This window comes from Chiloscyllium plagiosum, chromosome 3 (assembly GCF_004010195.1).
Source record: "Chiloscyllium plagiosum isolate BGI_BamShark_2017 chromosome 3, ASM401019v2, whole genome shotgun sequence".
In the NCBI taxonomy this organism is placed as follows: Eukaryota; Metazoa; Chordata; class Chondrichthyes; order Orectolobiformes; family Hemiscylliidae; genus Chiloscyllium; species Chiloscyllium plagiosum.
In genome coordinates, this window is record NC_057712.1 from 64,382,279 (window position 1) to 64,401,244 (window position 18,966).

Genomic DNA, 18,966 nt, shown 5'->3' on the forward strand with positions numbered 1-18,966 from the left:
CTTCCTATCAGCCTGGGTTAAAAGATAGCTAGAATGGGGAATTTCACATATCGTTAAAAATCTTTAACTTTTGTGATGACTCAGGAATAATGGGGTCTTGATTTCCAGCATCCTACCGTCGTGAGGCATATCATATCTCAGACAGAATGGGAATTGAACCCATGCTGCTACCATAATGTTGAACCACAAAACAGTCAAGCAGTGGCTGAGCGCACCCAATCTTCATGTTTCCAAATAACAAGTTCAAGTGTAGTATTGAGAAGATCCAAAAGCAAGATCCTTTAACACTAAGAAAAATGCATTGTTGTGAGACCAGGAACAGAGCAGAAATAGGAAATGAGGGCACATCTCCATGGTTAAGTAACATACTGATATCTGCTTTTATTTTTCAACTGCAAGAATTTATATATTGGACATTACAATAATGTTCATATCCAAGAAGGGAATTTCCTCTCTTGGTGACCAACAGCCCGATTTTGCAAGCCAATTTGTGGTTAAACGGACAGATAAATGAAATTTAATGCTCAGAAGGGTGGAGTCATAGATTTTGGTGGAAAGAATGAGAGCCATAATAAAATTAAGGTTACAACTTTAAAGGGGATGTTATGCATTGAGGAACCTACTGCATATATGCAAAAATCTTTGAAAGTGGCAGATCAAGTTGACAAAGTGGTTAACTGATATAGGAGATCCAGAGCTTTAACAAGAGAGACAAAGAGCACAAATGCTAAACAAAAATGAACATTTATAAGACACTGATTCATTCTCAGTTAGAATACTGTGTTCAATTCTGTGCACCACACTTCAGTAAGGGTAGGAAGGAATTGGAAACGATTTAAGAGAATGGTTCCAGAGATGAGGAAGGAGTTAGGAAGACAGTTTGGAAAAATTGAGGAAGAAAAGGCTGAAAGCAGATTTGATTAAAGTACTCAAAGTCACAAAGTGGCCTTGACTGAGTAGAAGGGAAGAAACTTTCCCTTTTGGTAAAAGGTCCAAGAACCAAAGCTGGCATGAGGAGAAATCTCTGGAATGCACTAAAACTACACTGAGCAGATTTAATTATGCCTTAAAAAATTGAACTGGCCGCTTATCTGAAGAGAAAGTATTTGTGGAGCTAATGGGAAAGGGCAGAGAAGAAGGACAGAGTTATTTTTATTTACTTATGGGACGTGAGCGCCGCCGGCTGGCCAGCATTTATTGTCCATCCCCCAAATTTCAAAAGCTTCATTCAACTAACTTTTCCGCTGACTATTTACCAAACTCAGGGTTTATAAACATCAGAGAAAAGTAATCCAGTGCTTACTGTTTTATTTTAAACCTTTCAGAAATTATAGTAAGCTAAGCTAAAGATTGACAAGACCTGCAGTAACTGCATTCCAACATAAAAACTTGACGCTCACTGCTGAATTCACAAATGTTTAGAAAATTAGTGGGACTTGGATAATAAATTGCAACAAAATAGTGATCACGCAAAGAGGGGAGTCTCAGAACACATCTACTGGAAGAAATTGTTAAAAATGAAGAACATAAAAGAAGAAGCCAAGAAGCAGAAGATTGTGGTTCATTATGGTTTACCAATGGCATAAGGAGGAGCACGTATGAGTAGCTTTGAGCTTCTGAAAATGGATTTCAGGAGACTAAACATGTAGATTTGGGAGCAGAACCTTCAGGGTAGTAATTTCTGGATTATGCCCAGCATCATATAATGGATCAAACTGGCACGGAAAGATTAAGAATGTCAAAGTGTAGCAATGATTGTTACCAGAAGGTTTTCTGTAAGCACAATGGAAATCCCAATTGTTATGGACGAGGTTAGACCACTCAAAACACTCTTGAGCAGGCAACCCAGACCATAACTTTGTAATTTGTTTTGGTAAGTGTACAGTGAGAATTATTCAGAATAAGCTAGCTAGGTTGACTACTCGGTTTTAAAACAGACAGAAATTTATTCACAAAATTAAACAATGAAACACAAAGAACAGAATAAAGAACTCCGACAGAACTCAGTCTATCCAAATTATACTTAACTATGCTGTTCTGAATATACAGAACAGTCCCAATAAGCAAACCTCATTAAAAACCGGTATAAATGGAACAGATACTTAAAAGTTAAAGTTAGAAGGGTAGAAAGAGAGAGAGAGTTTCCACACAGCTCACTGTTGAACTCTCAACTAGTTCTGAACTGAACTGCTCAGCTAGAGAGCTGACCATCCTCCTTTCATTATACAGGTCACTTCTAAAACATGACCACTTTGGCCTGAAGTCTCATCTGTTTACATATAAACAAAAAGGCCTCTCAATACCCTTTGATTTCTGTACCAAACCAGTCCTATCGGAACTGGGAGCTAGTTAATGACCCCTCTGAAAAAAAACAAGGTTTCAGTATCCTTGAGGAAAGGAACAGCTTCTATAAAAAAAAGGACCAGCTTTGTGACACAATGCTTATTAAGAAAATGGCAGAGTTGCTCAATGGGTACTAGTATCTATTTGCATAGTGGGGAAAAAAAAGGACAAAATACTGTACCAACAGCCCAAGGCTAAAAATAAGCAATGGAATGAAAATGGATTACATGTTTAAAAAACAGTGTCAGAGGAATTGATAGGGCTTGGAAGAGATTTTTTTTATAATCTTAGGTAACCTACCATGTTAAAATAAATGAGTGACAAAATTCAAGATGCATTTATCAGAATTTTCCAAAGCTTTCTGAACTCCAAAGTTGTGATTTTGACCTGAAAGATTGCAAATTTGATTGAATTACTTTAGAATGGAGATAAGGAGAAATCAGGTAAAACAACAAAGATCAGTTGTTTCAATGCCAAATGCAAGGCGTTTACTGGTTTGTAAATAGTTTGAAAAATTAAACATTTCTGGCTGTGGTTATTTCCTATGGCCAGTGAAATTTTATATAGATCAGCAATTGGGAAAAGTTAAAGTTAGAAGGGTAGAAAGAGAGAGAGAGTTTGCACACAGCTCACTGTGGAACTCTCAACTAGTTCTGAACTGAACTGCTCAGCTAGAGAGCTGACCACCCTCCTTTCATTATACAGGTCACTTCTAAAACATGACCACTTCGGCATGAAGTCTCATCTGTTTACATATAAACAAAAAGGCCTCTCAATACCCTTTGATTTCTGTACCAAACCAGTCCTATCGGAACTGGAAGCTAGTTAATGACCCCCCTAGTTCCAAATCCAACCAAACTGAGGACAGCATTATGTTGTGGATTATAATGAAGAATTGACTGAAGAATAATTTTATCTCCATCCCTTCAAATCTCTTGAACCCAATTTCCAAAGATGAAACGGTAAAGTTCTGATTCATTGCTTCACTTTTTCTTACCCCAGAGAACTTTCAGTTATTTTGGAAAAAGGCATTTGTTTCAGAAGATTCTTTCAAATTGTTCCAATGTGATTATTTTCAGAAGTCTGAGCTAAACCTTTGAATATTGTATTTTGGGCATGCAAGTCCAGACAGGGTCATAGTTGGAAAGGCAAAAAGCAATTCATATTTAGAACAAAGTGCAGTAGCCGAGAATTACTATACTAGATTCCACACCCATTATTGAGCAGCAGTAATAACTATAGTAAAAAAAAAGAGACAGATGTATGTCATGTGATGCAAATAAAATAATGTGAATGCAAATTTAAAATGCAAGCCAATGGTATATGTACATTTACAACAGATGATTTTAAAATTGACAAAGCTCCTGTAGTAGAAATGAAATTACATCAATGTTGGTGTCTTACTAACTTTGTACCAGCAGATGGAGTCAGTACCCTTTTGGTTAAAATCAGGCGTGGCAGTGTCAATTAAATTTTGTTGAGGTACACTTTAAATGTTATTAGGAAATCTTTTGAAGGATGTTGTCTTCACTCTTAACTCTATCCAGCCTTGGCAAACTAAGTACTGGTTAGAAGTTTTTGAAGCCTAGAAACCAGGGTTGCCGATTCTGGTTGCACTGTACTTCTGAAAGATTTTAATGCATGACTCGTGTTTCCAGTTGCACTGCTAGTGCCATCCTGCCACTGGTAATCCATGTGGCAGTCAGTTAATGAAGGCAATTCTAGTGGTCACAATACCTTACAAATAAATGTAGATTTTGCATACTCCTACTGGTTTAACACACACGTATCAGGGTTACAGTGCCCCATGGCAATAGCAGCCCGACTGTATGTTGTAGCTTGTGGTCAGAGTGAAACAGTGAAACAAGGGGAGGAGGGAAGGTGATGGCCAAGTGATAATATTGTTAGACTATTAATCCAGAAACACAGGTAATGTTCTAGGGACCAGAGTTCAAATCCCACCATGGCAGAAGGTGGAATTTGAATTCAATAGAAGTCTGGAAATAAGAATGAAGATCATGTTGCTGATTGTCATAAAAATCCCCATCTGGTTAAGTAACCTCCTTCATGGCAGGAAACAGCCATCTTTACTTAGTCTGGCCTACATGTGACTCCAGACCCATGGCAACGTGGACAATTAGGGATAGTCAATAAATACTGGCAGAGCCAATAGCACCCACACCCCATGAACATATTAAAACAAATGGCATTGCAAAACAGTTAGGGAAATGAACCTTCAATTCCAGGACATAGCCCATCTATCACAACACATTAGAATAATAGTGTTATGGCATCAATTAATTAAACTCAGTGGAATAGCAATTGAGATTTCAAAACCCAATAACATTGAATTCAATAAAATCAGATATGTGGGTTTAGAGCATCTCACTTGATCACTGGTGCACTTCATTAAATGGAATGTTGCACCCTTTATGGGGTGCACTTGACTTCCATCTCACATACTCGTAGTCAACCTTTAATGCTCCCAAGCCAATAAAACTTGACAATAAGCACTGTAAGTCAGCTCCTCTCACAAAAGCTAGACAAAATTGTGGTTTAGCAACCCTTTTCCAGTCTTTGCCCTCCTTTCGATCAAATTTGGCTCCAGTTAGTGGCAGCTTTGATGCATTAAGCAAATGACCATGTTTTAAATCTTCTTTTACAGGATTCAGGCACCGTTTGCTAGGCCAACTTTAATTGCCCATTCAAATTGCCCTCCAGTGGTAGTGAGGCACCTTCTTGAACTGCATTTGACTCTTGGGAGTAGAGACTCCCACAAAGCTGTTAGAAAGGGAGCTCTAGTATTTTGACTTAGTGATACTTAAGGAATAGCAAGGAAGTTCCAAGATAAGATAATGTGTGCCTTAGAAGGGAGCTTGCAGGTGGTGTTATTCCCGTGAATCTGCTTCCATTATCCTGCCAGGTGGTATTTCATGGTGAGAGAACCATTGGTAAGTTATTGCAGTGCATCTTATAGATGTTATACACTGCTGTTACTGTGCATCACTGGTGGAGGGAATGCATATTTAAGGTAGATGTGTTGCCAGTCAAGCGGTCTGCTGTGTCCTGGGCAGTGTCAAACCTCTGGAATGTTGATCGAACTGCACTCATCCAGGCAAGTGAGGAGAGTATTCTATCACATTCCTGACTTTTGTCTTGTGGATAGGGTTTGGGGACTCAGGGGGTAAACTATTTACTGCAGGGTTCTTGCTCTTGTAGCCACAGTATTAATGTAGCTAGTCCAGTTCAGAATATGGTCAATGGCAAATCCCAGGATACTGGGGGGACTTGGCAAAGGTGATCCCGTTGAATGAAATGCTGAGGTGACCAGATTCTTCATTTGCCACAATTACTGTCTGGCACTGCCATTTGATAGTCCTAATTTGGATGCTATCCAGGTCTTGCTACACATCTACAAGGATTGCTCCATTATTTGTTTACTGATGAGCCTAGATAGTGAGTGTTAGCAGAGAACTGGACCACATAGGGAAGCCCAGCCAAGTTCAACTTTGCATAATCTGACACTCACACCCATACATCCCAATAGCAGTCAAAAATAACGAGAAGGAGTAGAGAACCGGAGGTTTCCTCTTCCTACCTCAGAAGCACCACAATTGTAATGTGTGCTGACACCAACAGACTTTGCTTAGAACAGAAATGCAATGTGGGTTTTCCTGGTTTAGGAACATTGTGACATGTTCTGCTTTATAATGAAGAGTGAGAGGGAAGCCATTCACCCCTTCAGTGAAATAAATTTAAACCAAGTTTACAGGATGCAATCCTTTGTGTGACGCATCAATCAGACATCACTAGTATCCCAAAATAAATTGTAATTTACATTTTAATTCCTCTAATTTACAGATCAACTGGTGATAATTACTTCAAAAAATAAATTGAAATATGAATAGTCCAAAGGCTAGTTCATTATCAGCGCAAAATGTACTTATTATATATTATCACCAGTTCAAGTGGCTCAGACTTTCAGCAATCCTATGACTGTCAAAATAATGGTTTGAAGCACATTACCATTAAAACACAGCACAGATATCCTAAAAGATGTACTTTTGTAAAGACGATCAAAAATAACAGAAAGAATAAGTTAGCAACTGCAGCCTAATTTTCTGACTTTTCGGTTTTTAATTGCTCAAACTTCACACTCAGGTTTTCAACAATTACTCTGAAGAAAATCTTAGCTTTGGTTCAATTAATAAATTGATTCAGCTATGAAGAGAGACAAGACAACCTCAGGATTTTATATTCGAGCTAAGAATGCTGAGGGGGCAATCTGATTGAGGTATACAAAACCCTGAGCAGCATAGGGTCGGCAGACATGGAGAAACATTTCTTTTTAGGAAAGGGCTCAAAAACCAAGGGGCACAGTTTTAAGGTAAGGAGAAGGATTTGAGGAAATTTCTTTTCACCCACAGGATGCTGGGTCCCTGGAGTTTACTGCCCGACAAGTTGATAGGGGTGGGAACGCTCAAGATATTTAAGTACTTCAATAAGAATTTGAAATGCCATAGCAGACAAGGATACCAGCCAAGTGCTGGAAAATGGGATTAGAATAGATAGGTGATCGATAATCAACATAAGTATGATGGATTGAAGACCTTTTCCCGTGCTGCAACAGCTCTGGCTGACCAAAGAGCAACAGATGTTTCAGCAGGTTGGTGGTAGCAGGTCACCACCCCATCCCGCCTCCCATTTATCTCTCCACCCCCGGGGCTCCCAGCCTCACTCCTGATGAAGGGCTCTGGCCCAAAACGCCGAATTTCCTGCTCCTCGGATGCTGCCTGACCTGCTGTGCTTTTCCAGCACCACAGTGAAGGCAGAGGCAGAAAACCTCAGGATTCCACAACTCCCAACAAGCCACCCTCCCCTCCTGGCACCTTCCCCTGCCACCTCTGGAATTGTAAAACATGCGCCCACACCTTCCCCTTACCTCCAACCAAGGCTGCAAAGGAGCCATCAAAGTTTCACCTGCACTTCCATCAATGTCATTTATTGTATCTGTTGGTCCTGATGCGGTCTCCTCTACACTGGGGAGACTGGATGCCTTCTCGCAGAGCGCTTTAGAGAACATCTCCACCACCCCATGGCTGAACATTTCAACTCCTCCTCCCACTCTGCTGAGGACATGTAGGTCCTGGGCCTCTTCCATCGCCACTCCCTCACTACCAGATGCCTGGAGGAAGAACGGCTTATCTTCTGCCTTGGAACCCTTCAACCCGAGGGCATCAATGTGGACTTCACCAGTTTCATCATTTCTCCCCCCTCACCTTACCCCATTTCCAACCTTCGAGTTCACACCGCCCTCCTGACCTGTCCCACCTGTCAATCTTCTTTCGTCGATTCTCCTGCTCCCTGGATGCTGTCTGACCTGCTATGCTTTTCCAGCACCACACTCTCAACTCTGATCTCCAGCAACTGCAGACCTCACTGTCTCCTATGTGCATGTTTTAGACAGTCTCTTATAAATTTAAAATAAAAAGAAATTTGTGATCTCTTACTAGTTCTGCTTGGCGATAAGCCAACGTGACCTGGTTAAAAGCAAGATTAAGCCATCAAAATCTACTGAATCTACGTTTTGAAACTGAACGAAACATCAGAAACAGTGAGATGGAGAGAATGAAAATGGGGTGGGGTGGAGAGAGAGTAACATGCAAGAGAGGGGGGAGAGAGATTAACAAAGGTAAAGAGTTAAGCAAGAGAGTATAGAGAGCGTTACAGTGAGAGGTGGAGGGACCAAAGGGGTGGGGGAAAGCAAGGGATTAGAGAGATAGAGGAAGGGGAAAGGAGAGTGTAAACGGTGGAGGGAGAGGGAAGGGAGGAAAAAATGAATTGCACAGTAAAGGCACAGACTATTTCTGCTGGGGCAGAATGTTAGTTGGGACTGATTCTCTTCGTGAAAAATGGGTATTTATGTGGCCAGGAGAGGAACCTTTGCAATTCAGGGATTTCCAGACAACTACAGGAAGCAACCAATATCTGACATTACGACTCAGAGAAGGGAAAGTAGCAAACTCGATGGATATGAGAGTAACTTGAGTAGTTCCTTTAAAACTATGCATTGACAGCATGGTGTTACATATAACTGTGGTGTAGGGATTGTGTTGCAAAACAAGTATGAAAACTTTACTCTAAACAGTATTAATTGCATTCTCCCAAGTTATCTTATTTTTATTCATTCATGGGACGTGAGTGTCGCTTGCTGGGCCAGAATTTACTGGCCCAGCAGTAAAGAAGGTGGTGGTGAACTACCATCTTGAACTGTGATTTCCAAGTCATGATAGTGTGTGGTTTGGACAGAAACTTGCAGATGGCGTTCCCATGTATCTGTTGCCCTTGACCTTCAGTAGTTATGGTTCAGTAGATATCGTCTAAGGAGTCTTGGTGAATTTCTGCAGTGCTTCTTGTAGATGGTACACACTGCTGCTACTTAATGTTGGTAGTGGAAGCATGTTTGTCGATGTGGTACCAATCAATCAATAAGACTGCTTTGTGCTTGATGGTGTCAAGCTCCTTGAGTGTTTTTGGAACGGCAAGTAGGAGTATTCCTTCACAGATGGCTTGTGCCTTGTAGATGCTGTGGGGAGTTAGGCGGTATGCTACTCTAGGAATCCTGCAGCAAGAAAGAGACAATTGGTCGTGGTTTAACTTGAGGATCACCCTGCTTCAGGCAAGAGAAGAGGTTGAGAAGGAGAATCCTTTGTGGTAAACTCAGCCATTGCAGGGATTGAATGTATACTGTTGGCATCACTGTGCATCACAAACCAACTAACTGAGCTCAATCAACCCCCAAGGTCGTGATCTTGAACTACCAACCTTTCAGCTGACAGTCAAACCTGCTGACCAATTCTGCCACTGATTTCTCTCTTGTTGAAGATGATCATTACTTAATATTTGTGCCACACAAATGCCATGTGCTACATGTCAGAACAAGCCTTGACATTCTCTATGTTATCTTTCCTTGTTCTAGGTATGACTTCAATAAGGGCAGAGACACCCCATCCAATTTCGAACGACTCTAGTTTTAGTAGGGTTCCTTGATGCCACAGTCTAATGTTTACCAAGTAATATCTTGTCAATAGTTACTATAATGAGCGATAAAGTAAGTCTTGAAAATTACAATCTTGTGGTGAGTTTTCTTCAAGCAAATTGCTGAAAATTCAATTTTTTTCAAAAACTCCAATGATTGGTCTCAATGGAGATCATAAAGTACTGAAAAATGCAAACGTGCTGAACTTCTATCCCAACACTTCTTTTATTTCTTTCACTCTTCTTTTTTGACGTCTCTGCAACTATGTAGAAATTGTGACAATTATAATGAGAGAATTATTAATATTTGTCTTTGATCATGCATTGTAAGCCAGTACTTATTACACATCCCTAATTGTCATTGAGAACATGGTAGTAAGGTGCTCTCTTGAATTGGTACAGTCCATATCAATTGGCATATGCACATTGATATTAGGGAGGGAGGAAGTTCAGAGATTTTGGGCTAGTGTTAGTGAACAAATGGCAATATAGGTCCAAGTCAGGATGCTTCATGGCTTGGTGGGAAATAGTATTATTACAATGCATATTATAAAATCACAATTTATATTATAAATAACTACAAAGACACATCTGAGTCATGAGACATTAGCAGAGTGTGTAATGAGAATGTCAGTTTCACATGGATGTAGTGAACAGAGTTACAGACACCAAAGCAAGGTCAAGAAATTGTACACCACAAAACCAGGGAAAAACAATCCTCGGAGAAATCAAACATTCTGGGAATGAGTACTGGAATGTTAAATTGGAAGTAAATGAGCAGACCAAAGAGTTTAAGCTCTATATTCGTCAGTGTCTCAGTGTTATCAAACTAGTTTAAACAGTTTAGAGAAAGATTAAATTGCAATCATCCTCAATGAGAGCATAGGGACCTGGGGGAGTATTATGGAGACCAAAAGACTAAATCATAGCAAAGCTCATATGTAAGGGAGGAGAAATTCAAGTAACTTTATTTTTTTTAATCCAGATGTTCTCTATTATACAGCAATGTGTACTTCAACAGGAAATTAATTCACAAGGTCAATGAGATTGCAGATGCAGACCGAGAAGTGAATTTTGAAAGGCGTGTTCTCAAGATTGTTAACATCTGTAATATTTTAAGAGAGACTACTACATTAGCTTCAACGATAAGGCTGAAATGCAATTATGTCTGTAATGATCAAGTGCCATATCCACTCTTGGATAAAACTGAAGATGAAATTGATTCTATGGTCAGGCAAAAAATAATTTCACGAGTAACAGTACCAACAAGACAATGTTTCAGAATGGTTATGGTAATAATTCAATAAGAACCTGTGTGGATCTAACTTAACTAAACAAAGCAATGAAATGAGATTCACTGAATAGCTTCAAGTGGATGTTGGTTTAAGAAAACTAGCTAAGACTATCCTTTTTAACCAAACTGGGGTTGAACAGCAGATTCTGGCAATTATCTCAGGATCAAGCATACAATGATGACCTATAAACATATTTTTGGATATTATAACTTCAATAAATTACCCTTGGAATAGTATCCACACCACAAAGCCAAAGACATTAGAAAGCATTTTTGGGTTAACACAAACTTTGGACAATATACCAATGTTTGGAGCCACAAAAACAGAGCAGAAACAAAGAATTAGAACAGCTATGAAAGTATTTCAGAAACAAAAATCTAACATGAATAAAAATTAAGGGTCTGCACAACTATGAATAAAATTTCTTTGGCACGTAATTGAAGTGGCCAAGATCACAGGCGAGAAGGTTTTTTCTAAAGTTAGCAGAGATAAATTAATCTCTAAAAAAGATGAAAGGGTCAACAATAATGATAAACAAAATCAAAGAAATCCTAGCACATTATGACTGACGTCTATGGGCGGCACGGTGGCTAGCACTGCTGCCTCACAGCACCAGAGACCCGGGTTCAATTCCCGCCTCAGGCGATTGTGTGGAGTTTGCATGTTCTCCCTGTGCCTGCGTGGGTTTCCTCCGGGTGCTCCGGTTTCCTCCCACAGTCCAAAGATGTGCAGGTCAGGTGAATTGGCCATGCTAAAATTCCCCGTAGTGTTAGCTAAGGGGTAAATGTAGGGGTATGGGTGGGTTGCGCTTTGGCGGGTCGGTGTGGACTTGTTAGGCCGAAGGGCCTGTTTCCACATTCTAATGTAATCTAATCTAATCTAAACCCAACAGCAGCTAATGCATCTTCATTAGGATCAGGGAATCTTTCAGATGCAGAAGGATAGAAAGACAGACTAGTTTATTGTACTTCTAGATCTTTGGCAACATGAACATGTGAACAAATTATGGATTTTGTATTGGGCCTACATTTGAATTTGAAAATAGATCATAAACCATTGGTCACTCATCTGAATACAAAACAAAACTAAGATGCCACCAAGATTCAATGTCAAGATTAGAGTGTTGCTGGAAAAGCATAGCAAGTCAGGCAGCAGCTGAAAAGCAGGAAAATCGATGTTTTGGGCAAAAGCCCTTCATCAGGAATGAGGCTGGGAGCCTTGAGTGTGGAGAGATAAATGGGAAGGGGATGGGGCTGGGGGGACGGGGGAAGGTGGCTGAGAGTGCAATAGGTGGATGGAAGTGGGGGTGGGTGAAGGTTTAGGTCGAAAAGTGGGATGGAGCGGATAGGTGGGAAGGAAGATTGACAGATGGGACAGGTCATGAGAATGGTGCTCAGCTGGAAGGTTGGCACTTCACCAGTTTCCTCATTTCCGCTCCCTCTACCTTACTCCACTTCCAACCTTCCAGCTCAGCACCGTCCTCCTGACCTGTCCCATCTGTCAATCTTCCTTCCCACCTATCCACTCCACCCTGCTCTCCAACCTATCACCTTCAGCCCCACCTCCATCCACCTACTGCACTCTCAGCTACCTTCCCCTGCAGCTCCACACCCTCCCCCCCATTTATCTCTCCACCCCCGAGGCTCCCAGTCTCATTCATGATGAAGGGCTTTTGCCCAAAACGTCAATTTTCATGCTCCTCAGATGCTGCCTGACCTGCTGTGCTTTTCCAGCACCAGACTAATCTTGACTCTGATCTCCTGCATCTGCAGTACTCATTTTCACCAAGATTCAATGTGTCAGCTTGAGGCTAATGAGGTATAACTTAATAACTGAATACATACACGGGAACTACTAGACAACAGCAGACACACTTTCAAGAATACCAAAAAAATGCAGCTGAGAAAATAAACTCACAGCACAGAAGAGCTTGAAGCTTGCAAACCAGAAGTCATAGAACATTTACTGGCTACAGAAAGAAAATTTCAAGTAATTAGGGAAGAATAAAAATTGTTTTTTAATTCATTCACTGGATGTGTGCATTGCTGGCCAGGCCAGCATTTATGGCCTATTCCTTGCAGCCCTTAAGAAGGTGGTGGTGACCTGCCTTCTTGAACTGCTGCAGTCCATTTCATACAGGTGCACCCACAAAGGCTGTCAAGAAGGGAGTTCCATGATTTTCACACAATAACATGAAGGAGCAGAAATCTATTTCCAAGTTAGGATCACAAGTGTTTTGGAGGGGAATGTGCAGGTGCTGTTGATACCATTTGTTTGCTGCCCTTGTCCATTTAGATGATTGTGGTCATAGGTCTGGAAAGTCCATTCTAAGGAATCTTGACATATTTCTCTAGCACATCCTGTTGACAGCACATATAGCTGCTATTGTGCATCGGTGAAGGAGCTGTGACCTCCAATAATCATAACTATCTTCCTATGTGCAAAGTAGAATGCTCATCAGTGGAGAGTTTCTCACCCCCATTCCTGATTTCTATTGACTCTGATTAGATTAGATTACATTACAGTGTGGAAACAGGCCCTTCGGCCCAACAAGTCCACACCGACCCGCCGAAGCGAAACCCACCCATACCCCTACATTTACCCCTTACCTAACACTACGGGCAATTTAGCATGGCCAATTCACCTGACCTGCACATCTTTGGACTGTGGGAGGAAACCGGAGCACCCAGAGGAAACCCACGCAGACACGGGGAGAACGTGCAAACTCCACACAGTCAGTCGCCTGAGGCGGGAATTGAACCCGGGTCTCTGGCGCCATGAGGCAGCAGTGCTAACCACTGTGCCACCGCGCTGCCCACTGATGTAACAGGGATTCTTGATATGGCCTTGAATATCAAGGAGAGAAACTCCCACCTCTCCTCTGGAGTTCAGTTCTTTTTTTCATGTTGGAACTAAGGCTACAATAAGGCTAGAAGCTGCATAGCTCTGAATGAATCCAAACTGAGCATGTGAGCAGGTTATTGCAATGCAATTGCTGTTTGATAGCTTTTTAGTGGTTTAAAGTGGTCTTTCAACCACTTTACAAATGAGTCAATGTAGACTGATGAGGCAAAGATAAAAGTTCTTCGTTATTGTCATGGATTACTACACAGGGTGGACTGAGGAAAATAATCGACACAAATATTTTGACAGAAGCACTCAAGAAAATCTTGGAAAGACAACACTTCGAACATTCTATTCCAAGACAATGGTCTACAGTTTACAAATGAGTAGTTCAAGCAATTTGTATGTGAATACAATTTTGTTCAATTCGCAAGTTAGCACGGCCATCCTCATTCAAGTGAAGAAGCTGAATAAGTAGTTTGTACAATCAAGATATTATTGAAAAAGAACAAAACATTTATATCTTGAATTGTTAAATACAAATCAACATCACCGTAGAGTATCACCAACACTGACGATGGGTAGGAGATTGAGAGCATGAGTTACATCTCTGTCATAGAGCTACAGCCAAACATCACTGAGAATGACCATAAAAGGGGAAAGGCATTAAGATCAAAGCGACAAACAGGCTAGAAATTTTAATACAAGGTACAGAACACAATTGTTACCAAAGTTACACCTGCAGAGAGAGCATGGATAAGAGATCCACGGAGAGGGGGAATGATCACAGAAAAAAATCTGTAACCAAGATCATATTAAGGTCGAAATAGATCAAGAGATAATTATAGCACACTAATATAACTGAACAAGAAAATATGGAACTATCCTCAAGACAAGAGAAACAAGAGACCTCAACAACCGATCCAGGAAAGGGAAAAAAATCAGAAAGGAAGAGTGAAGAGCATTAACGATCTCATAATTAAAATAAAACAACATCAGAGAGACTGGCCAAGTTTCCAAGAAGATCAACTCATTGAGGTATGAGACTTTGGAGGGGAAGATGTTTGCGACTGGTAGAGATGGGGTGGTTAAAGGGATAAAGACTTTGGGTCAGATGCAGTAATGTTGCATGAGCAAAAAGTATAATGATGTAATGTTAAACTTAGAGTCATATGATTACTTAGCGTGATCTGGAAGTAAGCAGAAACCATGCCAGAGTGTATATGATCATGTGTATTTACCAAAGTGTGAATAAAGAGCTTTAAGGGAAGCATTTTAGATTAAAAATAGTAGTTAGCAAAATAGAACTTAAGAATAGGAGTAGGCTATTCTGCCCTTTGAACCTGCCCCACCTGCAACCAAGATCAGGCCGATCTGATTGTGGTCTCACCTTTACTTTCTTGCCAACAGTGCAAGCCTCGATTTGCTTGTTGATCAGAAACATATTGAACTCTGCCTTAAAAAGATTTGAAGGCCCAGCTTCTACAACTTTCCAAGGAAGAAAATTCCAAACTCTAATGATTCTCCAAGAAAAATAATTCTTCCTTGCTACCTTAAACATTCCACATTCTAATGACTTTCCAAGAAAAATAATTCTTCTATGCTGCCTTAAAAGGGAGATCTCTTATCCTTAAACTATGTCCCCTAGTTTTAGTCTTCCTCCACAACAGCAAATATCCTCCCAGTATCCATCCTCTCAAACTGCCTCAAAATCTTATGTTTCAATAAGGCTACCTCTCATTGTTCTAAACTCTAATGACTCCAGGTCTAACCTTCTCAAACTGACATCGGAAGATAAGCCCATCATCATCCCAGGAGTGAATCAAGTGAACCTTCTCTAAATGACTTTATTTGAAAATCATACTGTTTTTTAGGAGACTAGAACTGTACACTTCCCCATATACGGCCTCAGCAACACCATGTATAGCTCCAGTAAAAGATCCCCATGTCGATATGCCATTTCCTTTGCAATAAACAACTTTCCATTTGCCTTCCTAATCACTTTTTTAATCAGGCCACCCAAATATTTCAGCACTACTGAATTCTGCAATCTTTCTCCACTTGCTACTGCTTTTCTCTTCTTCTTGCCAAAATGGACAAGATCACCTTTATCCACGTTATACTCAGTCTGTCAAACTTTTGCCCACTTAACCTGTCTCTATCCCTTTGCAGACTCTCTACTTCCTCTTGCCAGCTGCGTCTTTTTTAGTTCTAGAATGTAGTACTCAAAGAAATTGCCTGGAAAGACTCTACAAAGTAACCTTTCAGGCTTCTTTTGAAAATGTGATTCATCTAACCTAGTTGTAAGTTAAAGTCAACCATGATTCTTGTATGTGCCCTAATTTATTTCTTCCTGCATGCTGGACTACGGTACCATAGGACCATAACCTACTCCCACAGGGACCTCTTATCTTTACTATTTTTTTGGCTCCAATCAAAATGATTCTGCAGCTTGCCCTTTTGAGCTAAATTAATCTATCACTACTGTACTAACTTCATCCTTTACTAACAGAGCTATCCCATCATATCTGAACTTCTTGTGATTCTAACTTGTCAAATTTCCTGTAATATTCATGCCCAGCTTTGTCAATTTTCAACCATGTCTTTGTAATGCAAACCAGGTCACAAAGATTAGTCTCTATCCACTTTAACAATTCATCCCTTTTTGTTACCTTACAGCTCCATTACCCACCTCAGATGCATTTCTACCCTCCTGTCAATGACCACTTTCCAAATCAGAAAACCATTTTTTGATTCAATTGCTGGATGTGAGCATTGCTGGTTGGCCTGCATTTTATTAACTGTCCCAATTGCATTTGAGAAGGTGGTAGTGAGTTGCCTTCTTGAAATGCTGGCGAGTCAGGAGGTGAGTTACACACTGCGGCATTCCCAGCCTCTAACCTGCTCTTGTAGCCACAGTATCTATATGGCAAGCTCAGTTGAGTTTCTGGTCATGATAACCTCCAGGATGTTGATAGTGAAGGAATTCAGTGATGGTAACACTATTAAATAATAAGGGACAATTGTTAGATTGTATCTTATTAGAAATAGCCATTGCCTGACATTTGTGTGGCATGAATGTTGTCCAGATCTTGTTGCATTTGAACACAGACAGCTTCAGTATCTGAGGAGTCGCAAATGGTGCTGAACATTGTGCAATCCCCACTTATGATGGAGATAAGGTCATTGATGAAGCAGCTGAAAGTGGTTAGACCTAGGACTCCATCCTGAGGAACATCTGCAGATGTCCTGGAACTGAGATGACTGACTCTAACAACCACAAGCATCTTCCAAAGTGTCAGGTATGACTCCAACCAGGACAGTTTGCCCTGATACCTACTAATTACAACTTTTCTAGGGCTACTTGATGCCACGCTCGGTCAACTGTCGCCTTGATGTTGGGATATCACTCTCACATTCTAAGGTGTACGATCATCTCTTCAAACAAAATGTCCAGGTAAGTTTCCTTTCGCTGAGGTAGTGCAGTGTCTGTAACTCAGTCCCCAGGCCAATGATTCTGAGCTGATGTCACAGGCACTTACTGCAGACGTGTTTTTCCAAGTTGACACTGGTATCTAGAAGCTCTCACATTCTTCAACAGGAATCTGTCCTACATTTCGTTATTTAATTACAATAAACAGCCCCGTATCCGGCTCATGTTGGATGAATGTGTTGATTGTGGCCCGGACCACTCATAAATACCATCAGTGAGATGTGTTGAAAAGGACAGAGATGGTATCCAAACAGTCAGTTTCCCATATGAGGAAACCTACTCCTCTCGACTGCTAGTTGCATGAGAAATCCAGATAAAAGCGACTTCACTCTATTTGAGCATTTTATTTATTACTTTCATATGTTTAATTTTAATGCCTCTTCTTCCTAATTACTGTATTACTAAGTTGTATTAATACAAAGACCTTCGCCATTTCAAATGAGTAATTTACACTTACATTTTGTTCTAAATTCCAGCTATTTATGCACGCTCCCAAGAAAATATACCCACCAGGCAATAAGATTTGGGCTTATTGTCCAGCTGGCATAATAATCAACTTGTTAACATCCAAGAACACCTCATCTTCCATCACCTCACATTAATTTATGCTCTTTTTAAAAATTTATTCACAGCTTTGCCTGTCCCCTATCTCTGCGCCTCTTCCTCAGCAGAATCCCTATCCACCGCCTCAAACTGCCTTTTTTTCTTGGCTCCACCGTGAGCAGCTGTATAGATGCTACCTCAAACCTAAATCTTCCATAATCCTCAGCAACTTTCCACCATCCCCTCTTATCTTAAGACCATTCTTAAATGTCGAAGAACAGAATAACAACATGCTTCAGTCACAGCTCCCTTCCCTTGATAGTAGACTGCTGTTACATATTTATCAGAACAGCCTGCCAAACTCCATTCACCATCATTCTACAAGGAAAACATTGTGCTATACAATGGCACAAGAGCAGTGATGTGGAACACACACTGCCAAATGAATCCATTGCCAGCAACAGTGCAACTTCCTGCTTAGTTCATAATACAGCAGACCCTGAATGAGGTTATTTTACTCTCAAATGCTATGGTTTCAGCCCAATCTCCCTTGTGATAGAACAAATACACTTACAACAACATCATGGATGTTGTAATGCAGGCCTTGCATTTTATCTGCAATGCACAGAATTAAAACAAATATTTTTGTTAGACCTGTCCCTAGAACATGCATGATAAAACAAATGAAGGGCTATTTATGTAGAATCAGAAGCAAGCATTTTATTAATGCATGCAAATTAAAACGGCTGTGGAATGAAAACGAGATTAAATTTAAAGGTAAACTCTTGCTCCACAAAATTGAACTTTTCAAATTTGAAATAACTTCAAGATGTGATAAACCATTTAACAGCAAATTAAATGTAGTTAATGAGGAATCACTATCATAATGCATGAAAACATGTTTGGTAATGTGCAGGATTCCTAAGACAACAATCAAATCAAAGACCTGATCATCTCCTTTTGGTGTTGATAGAAGGTTATATTCGAAACATGTCAAACTTCTCTTCTTCAAATAAAGCTAAGAAAAAAACCTTACAAAGCTGCAGGAGTGATCAGGTGTGTGGCTGCCTGGACAGTATCAGACAGACTTTCTTCCATGATCAAGACTAGTTTAAAGGGATAACACTGAAATAGCGTCAGTATGCAAAAACCAATGGAACACTAGTGCCATGCAACCTTGTATCTTCTGCTGAAGATACTGTTGGGCCTCAGTTTAATGTCTCAAACAAAAGCAACACATCTTGGACAATGCAGCATTCCTTCAGCATGGCAACATAATGTACTTTTGAGCAAGAGGAAATTGAATGTTGGGTGGACCATAGTTTTGTAACTCAGAGTTAAGATTGAAATTTCAATATTCACAAAGCTTGATTTTGATTAAAGGGGTAGGGGGAGAGAGAGAGAAAGAGA

At 40.4% G+C, this 18,966-nt stretch overlaps 1 protein-coding gene across 7 annotated transcripts in view; it reads right to left on the reverse strand.

Moving 5' to 3' along the window:
- The window catches only part of LOC122544271 (A-kinase anchor protein 7-like), a 192,948-nt gene that overhangs the window by 89,989 nt on the left and 83,993 nt on the right, over positions 1-18,966 (reverse strand). Inside the window, exon 8 of one of the 7 annotated variants that reach the window (XM_043683391.1) lies at positions 8,590-8,965. The exons of 5 other annotated variants lie outside the window; for them this stretch is intronic. In XM_043683391.1, coding sequence (XP_043539326.1) covers positions 8,952-8,965 — 14 coding nt within the window. In that variant the 3' untranslated portion in view covers positions 8,590-8,951. Of the gene's footprint in view, positions 1-8,589; positions 8,966-9,254; positions 9,645-18,966 lie in introns of those variants that run through there. One more of the 7 variants, XM_043683372.1, reaches the window with a different exon arrangement.